The sequence below is a fragment of the Somniosus microcephalus genome, chromosome 5 (genome assembly GCF_052327205.1).
Source record: "Somniosus microcephalus isolate GS21.2 chromosome 5, FLI_Smic_1.0, whole genome shotgun sequence".
In the NCBI taxonomy this organism is placed as follows: Eukaryota; Metazoa; Chordata; class Chondrichthyes; order Squaliformes; family Somniosidae; genus Somniosus; species Somniosus microcephalus.
Window position 1 is genome coordinate 92,850,353 of NC_140991.1, and position 19,951 is coordinate 92,870,303.

At 41.8% G+C, this 19,951-nt stretch overlaps 1 protein-coding gene across 4 annotated transcripts in view; it reads right to left on the bottom strand.

The window, feature by feature from the left end:
- Nucleotides 1–205: 205 nt before the first annotated feature.
- ctnnal1 (catenin (cadherin-associated protein), alpha-like 1) overlaps nt 206–19,951 on the bottom strand; it is a 367,498-nt gene continuing 347,752 nt past the window's right edge. For 3 of the 4 annotated variants that reach the window (XM_085987993.1, XM_085987995.1, XM_085987994.1), the window contains 8 exons: nt 17,278–17,315; nt 15,337–15,387; nt 10,265–10,419; nt 7,945–7,993; nt 5,592–5,648; nt 4,487–4,606; nt 2,396–2,479; nt 206–1,456 (listed from right to left, as the gene is read on the bottom strand). In XM_085987993.1, coding sequence (XP_085844119.1) covers nt 1,292–1,456; nt 2,396–2,479; nt 4,487–4,606; nt 5,592–5,648; nt 7,945–7,993; nt 10,265–10,419; nt 15,337–15,387; nt 17,278–17,315 — 719 coding nt within the window. In that variant the 3' untranslated portion in view covers nt 206–1,291. Of the gene's footprint in view, nt 1,457–2,395; nt 4,344–4,486; nt 4,607–5,591; nt 5,649–7,944; nt 7,994–10,264; nt 10,420–15,336; nt 15,388–17,277; nt 17,316–19,951 lie in introns of all 4 variants that reach the window. The other variant, XR_015078391.1, reaches the window with a different exon arrangement.

The following is a 19,951-nucleotide window of genomic DNA, read 5'->3' on the forward strand; positions in this document are numbered from 1 at the left end:
AAGGCGCCGAACACCTCGAGTCTCTTTGCCGGGAGCAAGCAGAAGCCAGCGCACGTCAACCCAAGCACCCCACCCACCTATGACAGGGACTGTAGGTCCCGCATTGGACTAATCAGCCACATGCGAGCTCATTTTTAACGTGGAAGCAAGTCATCCTTGGTTCCGAGGAACTGCCTAAGAAGAAACAACAATACACAAAAAGTGATGAAGATTAATGAATTAGAATTTTATTTTAAAAAATATAACTTTACATGTTAATTGTCAGAGAAATGTAAAAAACTGCCTTTACAGGTAATACAAATCCAGTAGAAGTTCTCTATACTAAATATTTCCAGTGATTCGTGCATCAACATTCCAACCCCACTGCACTATCAAAAATCACCAAAAAAAGTGACTTTAGGTACAGAGTTCATGGGGGAAGAAGGGAGATGGAGGGACAGAAGGTCATTAAGAGTTCTACTCATTACAACTACCTGTTCTCTAAAACTCTTGTAGTCTGCTTGATTGTTTTTTCTCCTGAAAGCAAAATATTTTTAAGTACTTTCAAAGTAAATTTATATTTATTATCAAGAACTTTTAATTTGTAGGTAGTAGGGATAAAACGCAAACTCGAGATTCTGAAACTGAGAAAACATGAGCGCAATATCAATCTTCGATTATGATGGTATAAATTTAACTAGAAGAAAGCCTGGGCCGCCTTCCTGTAAATTTACACCTAGCATTGGGAGAAGCAGGAGGAGAAAAGAAGACAGTGATGCAAACGTGTTTGATTTGAATGCACCCAAGTTATCAAGTGTGTTGCAATAGCCTGCCTGCAAATATAATAATTTGGTTTAATTACCTTACACAGCAGTAATGTACGCCTGTAATATCCAGTTTATGTTCTTACACATTTGTGACCATAGCAGCATCAAAGGATTAATTGCATCAGTAAGACATTCACAAAAGGGATTCAGACAAACCATTAGCAGGCTAAGAAAGAAAAAAAATCCAGCATTAACACATTTCAGAGAAGATATCTAACCAAATTAGCCATTCCATTAGTATTACTTCAGATACTACAGAGCTTTAAAAAAAAATACTGTTTTAAGTAGGAGGCCTGAAACAGTCAGATCGCCAAGTGGTGGAATCTGTTAGGGATAGCACTGGTTTTTCATCCACATTAAGTACTACAAATGTAACGGACATTGGTTACTGTGAACTATGGACTTGCAGCCAGAACTGCACAGAGTTTACAGTACATGTGATAAATGCTTTTTATAGTGTTATGACCACTCTAGAGCTTCCCCCTTCATTTGCTTTCTAAGAACGTTAAGTTTGCCATGTGCCTTTCCAAAGATTTCACACCAAAGGTGTCTGTGTTCTTTCCCTCTAAGCTCTCGCCATTTGCAACCGTCTGCAGTTGGTTTCCTCTCCAGCCGTGGGGAGTACCCATAAATGTCTGATCTACTTTACACTGTAAAAGATATGAAAAAAAGTTACAGATCATGTGAGGACCACAAAACTACAATTCACAGCCTGTAAATAAATAAATGTTTTCATGTTTATCTGCTTTATTGTACACTTAGGAGGCTTCCTCTTTATAACCAGGTAAATTCCAACTAAATTTAGTGCTCTAATATTCAGCTGAATTTTCAAAGTTGTGTTTCATCTGGGCTGCTACATTTTAATACACAGCAATGTATTATCAGACAGTGGAGCTCCTGATTTTGATCATGACATGTAGTGCCTTTCATGTCCTCAGTCACTAAATTACTTTTTGAAGGGCAGTAATTGTCATATAAACAAATACAGCCTACATAACAAGTGACTGCACTTCAAAAACACCCCACAGATTGAGATGAATGACCAATGAATCTGTTTTGATGGTGAACGGGTGGACAGGGCTTTGGTTAAACATAACACATGAAAGAGATGGCACTTCTGACAATACTGTACTCCCTCGGTACTGGACTGAAGTGTCAGTCTAGATTATGTGCTCAAATCTGTAATGGAGCTTGAATCCACAACCTTCTGACACTGAACTAAGTTAGTTTTATATAGAATTTCTATTCCAAATATGTAACATGCTCCCCAATTTTGTCATTTTTAATGGTTACTCCACTAGACAATGAAACCATTGCCAAATTCTACCTATATTCAGGTGGTGCTGGCATGATATTGGTCTGGCCAAGACACTTTAGATGTCTACAACACTATTTTGTACAAACAAGATTAAATCTTCAGTTTTTATGCTGAATTGCTTCATTCATGATAAATAGGCCATGATCTGCCAATTAGCTACTTTTATTTTCAGTTTATAGACCTTTTGATCCAGGCGTATAATGTTTCTGTGCAATGATTTGTTTCAGGATTCATCTATAATACGACATTATTTAAGACATTATTATCTTACCTTTTTTAGCAGTTTGTAACAAAGAGAAAGAATCTTCATCAATACAGTCATTACATTCTTAGTTTCCTGAACGGAAGTGTCAACCTAAAAACACAAGAATAGTTGTGCAATACTGATACTTAATTACCGAAATTGTAATAAAACTACTGTTGATAAACTGTTCAGCCACAAACTGAAGTAACCCCTTTACACAGACCCCTTTCCTTGCACAGCCACCATATCTAAGTGGACATCGACTGAAATCAGTACTATTCCTTGTAACTAAGCCACAAATGGCTGCGAATCATTTCTTTTACATGTAAGCAGTACAATTTCCTTTGAAATCCTCACATATGTGTGTATTGTACACCGTCATGAAATCAAAAAGCAACTTAAGCCGTTACTTTATTAATAAGCTCAGAAAAGATACTACAGTTCACTAAATCTACATTTTTTGTTCTCAGTCACAAAGTGTAAGATTTAATTTTTGTGTTAAATTTAGCATTTCAGTATGCCTCAAATTACTTTAAAATATAGATGGTGTGTGTGCAGGATAAACCCAAGGATTATTTATTCTAAATTGTTATGATTGTTGTAATTAAACCAATTATTCTATTGAACTGAAGTGAACATTATTAAGGACATCTGTGTTCTAGCAGGGCCAAGGTTTATGACTGCTAATCTTCAAATATCCAGTGGAGTAATTTTTTTCAGGTAAAATAGAAATTTTTTTGTTATCGTGAAGACATTGCAAAATTTATAATCAGAAATTAAAAGATTATACAATATAAATATCATTGACTGTTAAATCAATTGTAGACTATCATTCAAACTGGCAATGATTAGTGTACATCACAATCATTAACAAGCACTGACTGCCTGGAGCATCTCAGCTGCTAACACCCACCAGGAGTGAATCTGTTTTTAGATTGCAGAATTACTTTATCTGTGACTTTGTTTCCTGGCTGCCAGCTCATCCTGATTGGTTGGGAAAGTTCTGTACAGACCAGTGAGTAATAAATCGCACAGCCTGGCCACAGTCAGAGGAAACAGCAGACTCTCCCTCCAGTGGAAAAAAGGAAAGACTTGCATTTATATAGCACCTTTCACGACCACTGGACATCTCAAAGCACTTTACAGCCAATGAAGTACTTTTTGAAGTGTAGTCACTGTTGTAACGTAGGAAACGTGGCAGCCAATTTGCGCACAGCAAGCTCCCACAAACAGCAATGTGGTAATGACCAGATAATCTGTTTTAGTGATGTTGTTTGAGGGATAAAGATTGGTCAGGACACCGGGGATAACTCCCCTGCTCTTCTTCGAAATAGTGCCATGGGATCTTTTACGTCCACCTGAGAGCGCAGACGGGGCCTCGGTTTGACGTCTCATTCGAAAGACGGCACCTGTGATAATGCAGCATCCCCTCAGTAATGCATTTGTATTTGTTGCTGGGGGTGCGGATACCTACTGCAACAACTGCTTGTATTTATATAGTGCCTTTAGCATAGTAAAACGTCCCAAGGCGCTTCACAGGAGCGTTATCAAACAAAATTTGACACGAGCCACATAAGTAGATATTAGGGCAGACTTGGTCAAAGAGGTAGGTTTTAGGGAGGAAAGGGAGGCGGAGAGGTTTAGGGAGGAAATTCCAGAGCTTAGGGTCTAGGCAGCTGAAGGCATAGTTACCAATGCTGGAGTGATTAAAATCGGAGATGCTCAAGAGGAGTGCAGATATCTGAGGGGTGTGGGGCTGGAGAAGGTTACAGAGTTAGGGAGGGGCGAGGCCACAGAGGGATTTGAAAACAAGGATGAGAATTTTAAAATCGAGGCATTGCTCAACTGGGAGCTAATGTAGGTCAGCGAGCACAAGGGTGATGGGTGAACGGGACTTGTTACGAGTTAGGATACGGTACCTCCAGAGGTTGGAACGTTGCCTTACAGTGAAGTTGAAGACCAGGCTATCCGTCAGCTGCAGTGTTGTAAAGGTGATTTATCAGGTAAAAATATAGATTAGTGACACTTGTTACGTTCGGATTTACATGTCCAACATGAAATTGCAATCTGTAACCCACCCAACCAACTATCATCATTCTATATAAAGAAAGCACAGACCTTAGTGAAAGTGGCAGCTTTGCCATGAACAGGGGTTCTGCTGGTCATCTGCAGCTGCTGACATAAGGCAGGAAACCTCTCTGTCTCCATCAACAGAGCTGCTTTTTCATCCTCTTCCAGCTGAGGACAGAAAAAGACATTTAGTTCAGATTCAGTCACTGTCAGAACATATTGCAGGGGATTGGATTAGAACTGTGTCAAGTCATCATTTTTGTAATTAAATATTCAAGACTAAATGAAATATTCAAGACATTAAAACATTTTGTCGGTTAGCTGTATACACAGAGTATTTAATGTGTCGCAGTCATGCTGAATAAACAGCTTCTTCAGATCAGATTTTACAGCTAATAAACGCATCAGTTGCCTAGCTAATGAAATGAAGATCAAGAATATCTGTCCATGATAATTTTGTTATTCTGCAACCTTCCGTAGAACATGTTGTCCATATAAATGAGAATGTGTGCACAGCATTTTACCACAATAATACTTACATGAGACATGTCAGTGAAAAGGGAATTAACATTGATTTTAAAATAATGGATTATAATGAATTTAAAATAGAAATTGATGTTCACATGCCACCAAATCTGTGTCATGTACAAATGTATATGGATGAGATTCTTGATCAAATCAAACTCTCTCCACAGAGAGTTAGAACCATAAGGATTTTGGAAAGATGAATAGCTCAGTACTGACTTTCTTTTCCAGCTTTCAAAACATTTTTTAATGTAAAATATCTGTAAAAGCTTTTAAATAATAAACTGAAAATACTGGAAACAGATAGCAGGTAAATCAGAGAAAAGACAAGTGACCATTTTGGGTGTAGACCAGACCCTGTGTCAGAATAGGTGAAGACAACATTCTCCTCTGATGAAGGGTGCACACCCGAATCGTTAATCTGTTTTTACTTCAGATTTCCACCATTTGTTTTTAAAAAAAATATCTTTACAATTAGATATTAACATTGGATATGAAGTAGACAAGGAAATATACTGAAACTCTGATCAGTTGCAAAAGTAATGCACATGTATCCTAATAATGGTACAGATCTTGGGGTGTATATATTTTTAAAATGCAAGTCCAGTAGTGGTCCCCGGCACCATACCTGATTTGAGAAAGCATGAAGAGATGCGTGCATTCTGAGGCCTTCTTCAGCAAAGATCTGCAAGAAAAAAAAGCACCATTAAGAAATAACTCTATGTTCTTATGCACACAAAGCTTCCACTAAATCTGCTCTTCACATTTGTGCTGGTGTATATGTAATTCAGTCTGTGAAAAATGTAAAGATTACGAAGTATGGAATCCCATATGTCGAGAGAAACCCTTGTTCTTAAGATTTCCTGGGGAATGTCCATTGAAAATGACATACAAACTTATCACACGTGACTGCTAATTGACACACACTTTCAAATAGGGAACAGAGGGGGCGCTTTTGTCTCACTACCACCCCATTTGTGCTTACAAACAGGGTAGCAGTGCAATCAAAAAGGAGCAGCTGCTAGTCGCACATCTCTGCTTTGATGTCCATTCCGATTTTCCGGTGGATTTGAATCTTGGCGGCCGGAGCTTCTGTCAGAAATAGGTGGCAGCATCGTGCATACATGCAAAGAGGGATCAAGCGACGTCATTTAGGCCTCATTGCCATTTTCGTCTCTGCCTACCTGACTACCACCAGTTCATGCTCCTGCCCACCGGCCATGAAAGAAAGACATGCATTTATTTATTTATTTAATTCGCTTATGGAATGTGGGCATCACTGGCAAGGCCAGCATTTATTGACCATCCCTAGTTGCCCATGAGAAGGTGGTGGTGAGCCGCCTTTTTGACCCCTGCAATCCGTGTGGTGATGGTACTCCCACTGTGCTGTTAGGGAGGGAGTTTCAGGATTTTGACCCAGCGACGTTGAAGGATCGGCGATATACTTCTAAGTCAGGATGGTGTGTGACTTGGAGGAGAACTTTGAGGTGGTGGTGTTCCCATGCGCCTGCTGCCCTTGTCCTTCTAGGTGGAAGAGGTCGTGGGTTAGGGAGGTGCCTTGGCGAGTTGCTGCTGTGCATCTTGTAGATGGTACACACTGCAGCCACGGTACGCCGATGGTGGAGGGAGTGAATGTTTAAGGTGGTGGATGGGGTGACAATCAAACGAGCTGCTTTGTCCTGGATGGTGTCGAGCTTCTTGAGTATTGTTGGAGCTGCACTCATCCAGGCAAGTGGAGAGTATTCCATCACACTCCTGACTTGTGCCTTGTAGATGGTGGAAAGGCTTTGGGGAGTCAGGAGCTGAGACACTCACCACAGAATACCTAGTCTCTGACCTGCTCTTGTTGCCACAGTATTTATGTGCCTGGTCCAGTCAAGTTTCTGGTCAATGGTGACCCCCCCAGGATGTTGATGGTGGGGGATTCGACGATGGTAATGCCGTTGAATGTCAAGGGGAGGTGGTTAGACTCTCGCTTGTTGGAGATAGTCATTGCCTGGCACTTCTGTGGCGCGAATGTTACCTGCCACTTATCAGTCCAAGCCTGAACATCGTCCAGGTCTTGTTGCATGCGGGCATGGACTGATTCATTATCTGAGGGTCGATCTCAGGATGTCCCAAAGCGCTTTACAGCCAATGAAATACTTTTTGAAGTGACATCACTGTTGCAATTTAGGAGACGCAGCAGTCAACTCAGTAAACTCCCCCAAACAGCAATGTAATAATGACCAGGTCATTTTTTAAAGTGATGTTGATTGAGGGATAAATATTAGCCAGGATGTAGTGCCATGGGATCTTTTACATCCACTTAAGAGGGCAGACAAGGCCTCGGTTTAATGTCTCATCTGAAAGATGGCACCTCCGACAATGCAGCACTCCCTCAGCACTGCACTGGAGTGTCAGCCTAGATTTTTGTGCTTAAGTCCCTGGAGTGGGACTTGAACCCACTTCCTTCTGACTCAGAGGCTAGAGTGTTACCCACTGAGCCACAGCTGACACTATGGGTGGTACAAGTGAGGAAGCAGCCATTTTCAGCAATAATTAAAGGGATCCTTTGTTATTTTACACCTTTCACCTTGGAAATTGGTGCATGAGTAGAGCAGCTAAACGAAGAGTAACACACTCCTGCCACAGAAGAGCTGTATGATGCTGGTCAGATGCTGCCACTCCTGCTATTTCCTCAGTACAATTACACCTCACTCAAGGAAGAAACTGAATGTGAGCAGCTATAATTCGATCACAAACCTTAACATTAGTGCAAATGTAATATCATGTGTACAAAACATCCGCTTTTCTAATAATTGTATTCCGAAGCACATCTAAAATTACATGGTCCAAATCCAACAAAGGATTACAGGAAATGTCAATCACTGTACAAAAAAACCATTTATAAACAATTATTCTTAACAACTGTTTCAATTGAAGAAAGGTCCTGGGTTACTTCAAGCAAAATAAGAAGACATAGCAATTAGTCTACTTACTTCTGCTTGGTGAAATAAATCCTGTGTGGTTTTCAAAAGACCTTCTCCTCTGAAATAAAGAGAAAAGTTAAATAAACAGCAAAGTATGATATTTTTAAATTATAGATGAAAATGGCAACACAGGAGGACCAAAGCAATATACACCAGTGATGCTGCTTATAAAATGTAATATGAACGGTAATATGGTGAAGCAATGTGATGGTGCATGAATGAGGTTATATGACAGTGTTAGGAAACAGCCATGGCAAGTTCCCGGTTTCGGCTGTATTGCCAAAAGGGAGTCAGCTATTGCCACACTGGAAGGGAAAAAAATCAATTTACCGAGTTACTATTACCCAGCTGTAGAGATCAGCAAAAATTGGGTGAAAGTTGACTTCCTGATGACTGAGGAATGGTGCGTCACACTGGGAGATCTAAAACACTTAAAGAGGCCGTCTAGATTTAATAGAAGTACATGTGTAGGTAATAAAGATATTTCTGTCGAGGTCAAATAAAAAGAATTATGACTATTATCCTATTATGTTAAAAATGAAATTAGTTTCTCACTTCTTGCATTAAGCGTTCCGGTCAGGTATAACATAGATGCAAAGTAATGATGCTTTTAGTCTGCTCCAGTAATATATGTTTTTCATTTTGTACCAGTGGATTTCCTGTGGTGTTTCTCGATAAATCACAGGATGGGCTATTTTTATAAGGACAGCAGCATTGTAACATGGGGCACACAATGTATTATTTTGCTACCAGACCTGTAGCATAATGTGTAAACTGAACTGTCCTTTTAAGACTTCAAGGTTTTATCCTTAAGTACAGCAATATGCGTAGGTCAATCAGAGGGTGTTTTCTGTTGCTTGAGAAGGTTTTTCGGAAACCAGCAGGAAATATGTGGATGTACTTTAAGAAGAAAACATTTTAAAAACGTACGACGCAGAATTTAAAAAAAAATTATTTCACGGGATTTGGCATCGCTGGCAAGGCCAGCATTTTATTGCCCATCACTAATTGCCCTTGAGTGGCTTGCTCGGCCATTTCAGAGGGCAGTTAAGAGTCAACCACATTGCTGTGGGTCTAGAGTCACATATAGGTCAGACCGGGTGAGAACGGCAGATTTCCTTCCCTGAAGGACATTAGACAATCTGGTAGTTTCACGGTCACCATTAAGGATACCAGCTTTTTATTCCAGATTTGTTTAATTAACTGAATTTAAATTCCCCAGCTTTTAACTCTTGTCACCGGATTATTAGTCCAGGCCTCTGGATTACTAGTCCAGTAGCAGTACCACTATGCTACCGTGCCCACATTAAATACAGAAATTTGAAATGTGCGACAATGTGTAACATGTGAAGGGGCGATGAACACATCTCAAAACTTTATGCATATTATACTAACAGAATTCCTGTTCCATTGCTCACCATAAATCGGGTGATATGCTGATTTATAAGGACAGGTACGTTATACCATGTAATGCACAGTGTATTATTCTGGGGCGGGGGGGGGGGGGAGGGGTGACAGAAGCATAAGCTACAAACATGAGAGTCACATGACACCTGTATTAAGAAGCGATTTTCTGTTGCAGGAAGAGTTTCTCAGTATATTCCAAATGCCTACTTTTTTCCCTCTTTTTAAAACAAATTATTGGAGGAAATCTACATAAAAGCAAAACGGCTGCTAGAAATTTGCTTAGAAAAATTTACCTATAATTAATGTGACAGAGAAGGTGACATAGCAGACAGATGCTGTACAAGTATGACCCTAGTGGCTACTCAGAAAAGGAAAAGAATTGGGAATGCTGCACTGAGTACACTATAGGACACCATAGATTGTCCATAGCCTGATGATCAGCAGCCTAGTTGAGCAAGTGATGGATACCAGCGCAATGAAACCTCTGAATACAAAGGACAAAGCTGAAATGATAACCCAGTATGGGAGGCAGCCCCACAGGTTAAAGCAATATGTGCTATTATTTTTTTGCCAAACCCATAGATTGTGGTATCAACGTGATAGAGCTGGTTCCCCAACTGGGTAACTCCCAGTGATGAGCGACACTAGTAGAGACCAGTGGCCAGGTAATCACAGGCCCACAGCCCTGAATTTCCATCCATTCATTTAAATAGACAGAAAACAGGCACGGCGATTTCCCAACTACTCTTCCCTTCCACCCGCACTCCATGACAGGAGTGCCGGATTCCCACATCAGCCATCTTTTATGGACTGTCTTGGTGAGATTGTATAGACAGTTTTGTACTGTAGGCTTAACATGATTTTTTAAAAAATAAATAAGGCAAAAATATTTCTACAAAGTTGAGTTTATTGTCAATCTTACCTTGTGAAAAGATACATGGAATATGCCATGCTGGACATACTCTGTGCTTGCCGAAGAATCTCATTTTCTTGGTCCTCCCATCTTTCTGTTTCTGCATCTACATCTGATGTGTGCAAACGCAGCTCCAGCCCTAACTTTGCTATCTTTGCCTGTTCCTGTAATAAAAGAAACATTTTCCTGCCAAATGTTGCTAAGCACAATGCAGAACTAATTAAGCTAGGACAAAGCAAGCTTAAGTATTGTTGTGTATGTAACCGTTCTACCTTTAAGAGAACTATTGTATGTAACCGTCCACCTTTAAGAGAACTATTTTAGGTGTTGCACTACTTTATTTTGGCTGCTGTATACTGTAATACCGGTGGTGACCACACCGGTATATAAGTGCTGTGTAATGAGTGATTGGGCAGATTCGCCCTGACCTTCGAATAGTAAAGTCCTGTTAAAGTTTACTCTTGTAGTCTGTGTATTAATTCGCTATACAACACACAGACTTTACAGTGGCGACGAGTTCGATCTTACCCTGCGGCAGCGATACATCCGAAGCAGTTAACAAGCGTCGAGAAGAGGCATCCGCCCTCGCCGTTCTGCTGAGAGAAGACTCGAGTCTGCAGAGCAAGGAAGAAGGAAGAATTCTGACACGAGGCCTTCCATCAGCAACAGGCAGTGATCGTCCCTTCTGTCACGGTAGTGAGTGAGCCGATCAGCCACGAGAAGCAAGTCGGCCACGTTGACTGTGAGTAGGGGGGAAAATAAAAAAGAAACGGAGGATAAGGGCGGTGAACTCGACCACGGCCAGGGGAAAGGAGCCGGACAGAAGTCGGGGCCAGAGGCGCTGAGACTGGGGCAGCATAGGGCACGGCAGCCGCGGTGCAGGGAACGCAGCCGGTGTGAGAGACCGGACTACAAGCGGGAACGCAGCGGGTAAAAGGCCGGGCACCTACCGAGGCCGCGAGGCGCTGTGACCGGGATCATAAGGCGCGGAGGCAATAAATAAATAAATAAACCGCGAGGGACTCGGCCGCAGCCGGGGGAGGAAAGGACCGGACTGCGGGAGGTCTGGGAGAGCCGAGCGAGCGGGAGAGACGGAGCCCGAGAGAGAGAGTGAGCGAGACCGTGCCGGCGAGCGGGAGAGACAGAGCCCGAGCGAGGGGGGAGCGGGGCCGAGCGAGGTTCCAGCCAGCGGCTTACAGCGGCTGCCGTGAAGGACCGGGAGCTGGAGCTGTCCGACGCCAACTGGTTGTCCCCAGCGCCGGTTGCCCCTGCCGAAAAAGGGAACGCGATCGGCTGTTCTCGCGCGCGCTTCAGAATAAACTGAAGCCGGCGCGCAGGCTGCAAACCCCGTAAACCAGCGGTCGTCGCCCGAGGGCAAAGCTTACCCCTCCCACCAGAGGAAGAAACGCGGGAAGCCGCCAGTTAGGCGGGGAAGAAGACAAGCGCGAAACCGCCATCTTGAAAGTGGGCGGGGAAGAAGATCAGCGCGGGAAACCGCCATTTTAGGAAAAAAAAAGTTAAAGGAAAACTTCGTTGTTGTTTCTTAGAAGGATTGTGAAGATGCCTAAGCGTGGTAACATCAACGATTTCGATTCCGAGGTAGAAGATTGGGCCACGTATGTAGAACGCATCGAGATATATTGTGAGGCCAATAAAATAGAAGATGATGATAAAGCTATAACCTTACTAAACTCAATGGGGGCGAAGACATACGGGCTATTGAAGCATCTTCTATCACCGGCTAAACCAGCGGATCAGACGTTCGCTAATATTGTTGCTGTCCTGAAGGATCATTTGAACCCCACACCACTGATGTTGGCGGAACGATTCAAATTTTATGCGAGAACGCAACGGAAAGAGGAAAGCAACGCGGAATATTTGGTTGAACTACGTAGACTAGCGAAATACTGTCAGTTTGGGGAAAATCTGACAGAGGCATTGAGAGACAAGTTCGTGTGCGGGTTGTCGAAGGAAGGAACACAAAAGCGACTGCTTGAAGAGAACGATCTTACACTTGATAAGGCTGTCCTTATTGCAGCAGCGCACGAAGCCGCAGCGAGAGGCACGGCGGAAATGCAGCTGAAGGCAGCAGTACTCAGCGTGGATCAAATGACTTCGGGTACAACGAAATGTTATCGTTGTGGGAAGACAACACACGACCAGAACCAATGCTGGTTTAAAAACCAGGAATGTAGAAAATGTGGCAAGATTGGTCACATAGCTAAAGTATGCCGGTCAGGAAAGAAGACCAGCAACAAAAAAAAGTCACCGCAGGAAAAGCACAGCAAGGTACACAAGGTGACTGAGAAGAGTTCAGATGAACAGAATTCGGATTCAGACTCCAACAGCCAAGAACTGGATAGTCTGAGAATTCACAATGCGTGTAAGGAAGTTGACCTACAAATTATCTGGGTCACACTCAAAATAGCCAGAGTCCAAGTGAAAATGGAATTGGACACAGGATCAGCCCTAACAGTCATAAACCGAAAGGACTACAAGAGGCTATTCTCACATATTCCCTTGAGAGATACCAAGATTGTATTGCAGACATACACTGGGCGAAGAGTATACCCCATCGGAAAGATAAAAGTCAAGGTGAGAGACAAGGGCAAAGAACACCAAGGAATGGACTTATATGTACTGCCTGAGGGGGGTCCACCACTTCTGGGACGGGAGTGGATCAGGAAAATAAATATGGACTGGCACTTCCTAAAAACCATAAAGAGTGAGAACTCGGTGAAGATAATCAGCCCAGACTCTGGAACTGATGATGGTAAGACCAACCCATGTGCAAAAGACAAGGCTAAAATGGACTTGCAGACTAATGTTGGAAAAACGAAGGAGTGCATAAATGCTTATGCTTTAGAGGAGAACAAAGTTTCAGAACAGAATTCCACTGAGCAACAACAACATAGTTTGACAGAGAATTCTGAGTCTGTCCAGCCTACAGACATGCACACTTCTGAGGGACACCAGGCTCGAACTCAACTCCAATTCAAACTACAACAACAATTAGAACAAATGATTCGCCGTCTTGAGCAAGAGATGAATGCAACGAAAAAGTTCTTTGATACAGAGTGGGAGAATCTGGAAAGACAACAGAAGCAGCTGATGGAGAAAATGGAGCAGGAGCACACAAACCATCTGCGCAAGGAGGCCAAACGAATCAAAGCTGATTCGGGTTCTGAAGGGGCGTGCCCTAACCTGGTGGAGCAAGATGTTCAGCAACTGAAGGCGCTTGTTAGCAGGTTGCAGGCAGAAAAGGCTGATTTGGTTGCCATGAATTCCGAGCTCCTACTGAAGTTGGGTGCAGCACCACCGAACGATTCATTTGTTGAAATTCGAATGGTGGAGGCTGCAGATGATGGAGAATTAGAAGCAGCAAAGGGACCCCAGTGCAAGGTTACCAACAGCCCTGTAGCCTATCCGTCAAAAACACAGGATGACGATACTGGGAAACGTCTGATGTCAGAAGGGTTAACGGTCAGTCAACTCCTTCATATGCTGAGGGACAAGACTCTGAAATGGGAAAAACTTGAACACGAGCTTCAATCTTCAAAGGAAAGGGTTTCGGAGCTCTCAAAAGTTATTGAAATAGCTGAGGTGACAACACAGACTGAGAAGACTGCAGCAGAGCAGCCCGTGGATGCCAAAAGTACGCTGACTCACGTTAATGTAGAACAACAGAAGGCTGAAACAGCTGCTCCAGTAGAGGGATTGAATAGTCCGATCAATCAATCTCCGAATGAAGTTGAAGTATTGAAATCACAAATGAGGTCATTAGTAAAAGACTTGCAGAAAGCCCAGAAAAAGCTGGATGAAGCTGAACACATGAAGAAGTCTCTTCAGGAAAAATGTCTGGATTTGGAACAAAAGCTGGCTAACGTCCAGCTGGGTATGGAGGAAATAGAAGACCCTCTCGCTGGCCTAGCTCAGGACGACACCGAATATTACCATGACCTGTTGGATGACACCGAATATTACGATGACCTGTTCTGCCCAGCTTGTGATGAAAACTCCCAAAGTGCAGAAACCATGAAGAATCACAAAAAGTCTAAGGAACACCGGGAGATGGTGGCGCTACTACGGAAAAAGGAGGAAGAGAAGGAGGAAATGTGCATGCAGCTGGCAGCTGACAGTGGAGCCCAGAGAGTCTCCAAGAAGCAGAAAAGGAAAAGTCGAAGCAGAAGATGACCATCTGAACCATTATCACCTGCCAGATCACACACGTGGTCCCTCCGAACGGAGCCAAATCAGTTCGGAAGTAGAAAAACTTTCCAAGGTACTCAAGCTTTTAGAAGTCAGCAATGCTGGTTCAGAAGTGACGGAAGTTCAAGCTGTTAAGTCCATTGAAGGACTATTGGATGAGTCACTCCAGCAACGTGAACCGACTACACCACAGGGAACTGTTACAACACCGAGGCGTTGTCCGGACCGAGTCAGGAAACGCCTCCACAGAGACTGAATCTGTGAACTGTTTCCGCAGAGACTGAATCTGTGAACTGTTTTCCCGCAGACTGAATCTGTGAACTGTTTTCCGCAGAGACTACATCTGTGAACTGTTTTACATGAAGTTGGATATATGTTATGTTTAATGGGGAATAAGTATGTTGTAAGCTAAAAAGGGAGGATTGTTGTGTATGTAACCGTCCACCTTTAAGAGAACTATTTTAGGTGTTGCACTACTTTATTTTGGCTGCTGTATACTGTAATACCGGTGGTGACCACACCGGTATATAAGTGCTGTGTAATGAGTGATTGGGCAGATTCGCCCTGACCTTCGAATAGTAAAGTCCTGTTAAAGTTTACTCTTGTAGTCTGTGTATTAATTCGCTATACAACACACAGACTTTACAAGTATGGAAAATTGCATATCTACTTTCGACAGGCAAAGCTAGCCCATTCCTCTATTATTGCTTATAGAATCATTCAGCACAGGAGGCGGGCATTTGGCTTTTCGTGTCTGTGCCGGCTCTTTGAAAGAGCTATCCAATTAGTCCCACTCCCCTGCTCTTCCCCCATAGCCCTGCAAAATTCTACTTTACAAGCAATGTTTACAAAAACAAAACTAAAATTCTTACCTCAGCATCTAGTTTGACTGCTTTAACAATCTTCAGGTTTGTCGTGTGTTTCTGTTTCAAACAAAGAAAAGACATACAAGGTAATCAGAGTTATCTATTTTCATACAACACCATCCTATTTATATAGAGTGTAAATGATGGCTGGGAAGACGTTAAATGGTTTAAACACATTGGAAGAGTTTAAAAGACACCATAAATCACAAGAGCTGTTCAGTCTGCACAATCCCAAGGCTGTGTTACAACTCAGAGTGTGTTCAAGACTGCATTTAAATAAAAATCACAGCGGGGTAGAGATTCGCTTTGGGCGTAATCGGCAATCCAGGCGTAAATTGCGCTAGTTTTCAGAAGTGAGTTTTTGTCCTCAAGTTGCCATTCAAGCTCATTTACATATCACCAAATGTAAAACCTGCATTTAGGGTTAGGGCCATGAACCAGCGCAATCGAGCAGCGATTCAGAACCTTTAAAAAAAAAAATTGCATAAAAAAATTCCTTGATATATTTATGATAGGAAACTTGGTGCAGTTTTATTAATACAACTGAAAATGGGTTAAACACAAAATATAAGCATTTTTAATCGGAGGGTCTAAGTCCACCACCTGAGTAACCCGGTTTTAAATAACTGAAAATGACTTAAAAAACTGTACAGAACCATTTCCTAGTTTGATTGGTGTACAGTAGTCAATTTCTCAGTAAAATACTTTAAGCTTTTAAAATGTGCCCATTAGTATCCTTACACCTAAAAAAAACCTTGACTTTAAGAGCCTCTTCGAAGGCCCGCAAGCTGATGCAATTAGCGGAAACTCACCATGGTGATTAATTCGAGCTGGGGGGCGTGACCGGCTTCCAGCACAATGTTTTTTAAACTAACACAAAAGATTGCGGAAACTTGATTTGCACTTGAAATTCCGCGATCTTCTGTGCTGGTTTGGCCGATTTCGGGTGAATTGCGCTGAAAAAAAAAGCAACCTAGTGGAAAGTCCAGGCCAGCGTGCTTTTATTTATTTGAGTTTTCTAAAAGTTAGAATCTCTTGTTGTCATCACCAAATTCTGTGTGGTTCTGCATTAAATGATGTACAGTGGCATTTTATACAATACTAGCTAATCCTCCATGGCATTGCTCACAGGTAGTCTGGAGCATGGTTGTAATATTTAGTTGCTAACCTGGCCTGCCCCTTTCAGGCCACTGCTCAGTAATTTCTTGTAGGGAAATGGTCTAAATAACCTCTAATTGATCTCAAGCCCTAATTATTGTTGCTGGAAGTTTCTCTCGTTAGCAGCTGCTTTGCTCCTCTCAACAACCTCTCCAGATGATCGCAAGGACAGATAGAGCAGCAGGGTTATTCAGTTGTTGGTTTTTTTCTAAAGTATTACATCTGCAGTGCGACAGATGCTCTCAATACGTATATAAAACTGGTTCTTATACCAGTTGAAGAGTGGTCCACACAAGGTGCAATGTTGCATGCGACAACAAACTTGAGCGATGGCCATCGTAAATAAATCTCAGTTTTATTCTGGCTGCTTTGAGAATGACACTGTTGTATTACTGCCCTTCAGAGACGGCAGGAGAACATGGTGGGTATCACACGTGATCTCCAGTGGTCAATACAGTTAGAGGTTAACTGTTCATTTTGGGCACACCATTGCACGTATAAGCACACAAGTTTCAGCTCACAAGAGAGTTGCTCTGCTTGCGGAAACTGCCTCTTAGCTGCAACACAAGATCAAGAATTGTAGGAGAAAGCCCGACCTCTAACATATGGAAGGGGCCAATTTTGACTTCAAGAGAAATAAACACAGGAGAGATGTAAAAGGAGCTGCCGATTCGCTATCACCCATTTTACATTATTGCACAAAGTCAACATTACCCCAGTGTGTGGTGTCTCAGCATGAGTTTTGAGCTGAAGCTTTTAAGTTAAATTTAATTTATTTTAAAAACTCACCCCTGGTCTAGGTAGGGAAAGGTATGCACGCTTCTCTCCTGAGGAAACAGATGTAAATAAACCAGTGTGAACAAGAGACAAAATAATGAAAGCTATATTGAAGTGCAAAGAATTGCAGCCAAATTTCCAGTTGTTTCCACAACATTTCAACTTAACATCTTAAAATATTAGATACATAACCATCTTTATTGCAATGAGTTTGCAATAAGATGAACTTAGTGTTGTCTATTAATATATTTGGCCTTAAGAGAAGTTACCTTAGAGTCAAAGCTGCATTAAAATGAATGAGGCAATTTTCACCAAGATACTCTCAAACATACTCTTTTTTCCCCCCATAATCAGGATATATTTCTTCAAATCCAATGTGGCTTTGAGTCTTAATCACAAAAATAAATTGCTTTTTATTAATGTGCCCTAGTCAAATATCACCTATCCTGTCAAAACTGCCCTGACTTTACCTGACAGCACATCACAATTTTTGTTCCTCTGCTCTCAATTCCTTCCCCCTCACCCAAAGAGATAGGAAGCTTCTATGTCCCTGGAATTATGTTTGGATAGTACCGTATGAACGCTCAACATGTCTGCAAAATTCCTTCCTCTGCTGCTATTTTAACAGACACGCGTTTACTTTGGATGGGTGAACATTGTTAAAATTGTGCAGGGGATACTGTTTATAAATGCGGTGAACAATTCAAGGCTAGCATCTCAGAGCACACTTTCAAACGCATGGGAGTTCTTGCAGAGCAAATCAATCAACACCGCTCACCACACTGGACATACACTTGGCTGGCTGCACTTGTCTAAATTGGAGTTGAAAATGTCAGATAGTATGTTAACAATTAAAGCATGGTGACCCCAGCCAGAAGTCACATCCCTAGGAAATAAACACCGTTCCTTCCTTCACATTATTTTCTTTCCAAGCTGAGTGATACCATTGTGTACTAAAATGCCGCTGTAAAACCTGCTAGAGTGGGGTTACCAAAGCAATTACAAAAAACTTTGCTTGCCCGTTCTACGATGTTCCAGGTACAGCTGCATTATTGCCTCCTTATAGTTCACGTTATGGCAAAGAAGTGGTGTGTCTACACCCGAAAAGCAAAAAGCTATGCTGACACAGGAAAAAGTACCACATTGTGTAAGAAACCAAAAAAAACCAAAATGATTGTTATTTAATTCAGGGGAAATGTTTATTATCAAAATCCCGATTTGTCCTTTAAATTGGGTTCCATTGTAATTCCACACAATACATTAACAAAATACACAGAATTTAAGACATTTACATTACATACTGCTCCTTGCATCGGCCCTGAATATTGACCCTTGGTAAATATCCCTTCTAAAGCAAACTGGATGAATTTAACATTCTGAGAAAGCGCTTCTTAAAGAGGTACGGGATAAATAAAAACTCAAGCAAACAACAAATAAATAATATGAATCTAAAGATTGTATAGTCTTTAGGGAATGCTAGCGGCACCATGAATGTTAAGGGTAATGCAAACATTAATTACACCAGAAACAAATATAAACTGTAGGAGGGTAATAATTCTTAGAAAATGTTTAGACATTCTCTGCTGTATACTTAGTATTGCTATGGTTGCTGAAACAGTCAGTCATTTAATAAATTATAAAACATGGTCTATAGAGCCCATACTTTGGCAGATTGTGATGAATAATATTTTAGTTTGTCAGCAGAATTTCAAACATTATCCTACAGTATCTGCTTGAGGCCAATACTTGCTTAACGTGATGTGCAGCTGCTGGTCCCAAGTTATACAGCTGGGTCTAAGCCATTCTCTGGATAACGAAAGTGGGGTTCTCTGTAAGCATTACTGCACTCATACACATGTTTGACAGCTTCACTTACTGGCATCAAAAAGTTGGTTAGGTTTTAATGTTGGAGAGCCAATGGGACAGTGAAAACTTTACTAACGTGAAAAGTATTAAAACAAAACTTTAAATGCTTCCAGGGGGTGAAATGGGCAGCTTGAGAATATTTTAGACTTCACTGGTTGCAGTAATACAGTAAACTCTTGTTTAAACGGCACTTAATCATCTGGAATTCTCTATTAACCGGCAAAATTGATACTCAGAAAACAACACCTCAATAACCGGAAATGTTGCCGAGTCCGAGTCTTAGTTTCAGTTTGCTTCAGAATATTGAGAGTGGCAGCTACTTTAGAATTGAATATGTGTTTCCCAGAGACTCAATGGATGAGTTCATTTTTCAGTATGTTATTGTGCCATATAGACCAGGGAAGTCCCAGGTTCTATTGCCGATTTGACGTGAAATTGACATCAAGGTCAGTCAGATTATGTATAGCACAGATTGCGTGTTAACCACCCGATGGATTCATGGCTGTCAGGTGATAGGTCGGAAATCTTCAGTAGTATAGGGAATATATACAGGAAACTCTCTGGTATCCGGCACCAACGGGACCAGGATGGTTCCGGTTGATTAAAAATTCCGGATGACGGAGAGGGTTATCTACCGAGGCTATTTTTAACAAACAAAGAGCCAGACTCCTGTTATTGTTCGGACTTCTGACAGTGCCAAGAAGCCGAGTAGTGGCAGTTTGGAGAACATAGGGTCTAATGAAAGGGAGGAACTGATAGAAATCAGTATTTGTAGGGAAATGGTGTTAGGGAAATTGATGGGATTGAAGGCCGATAAATC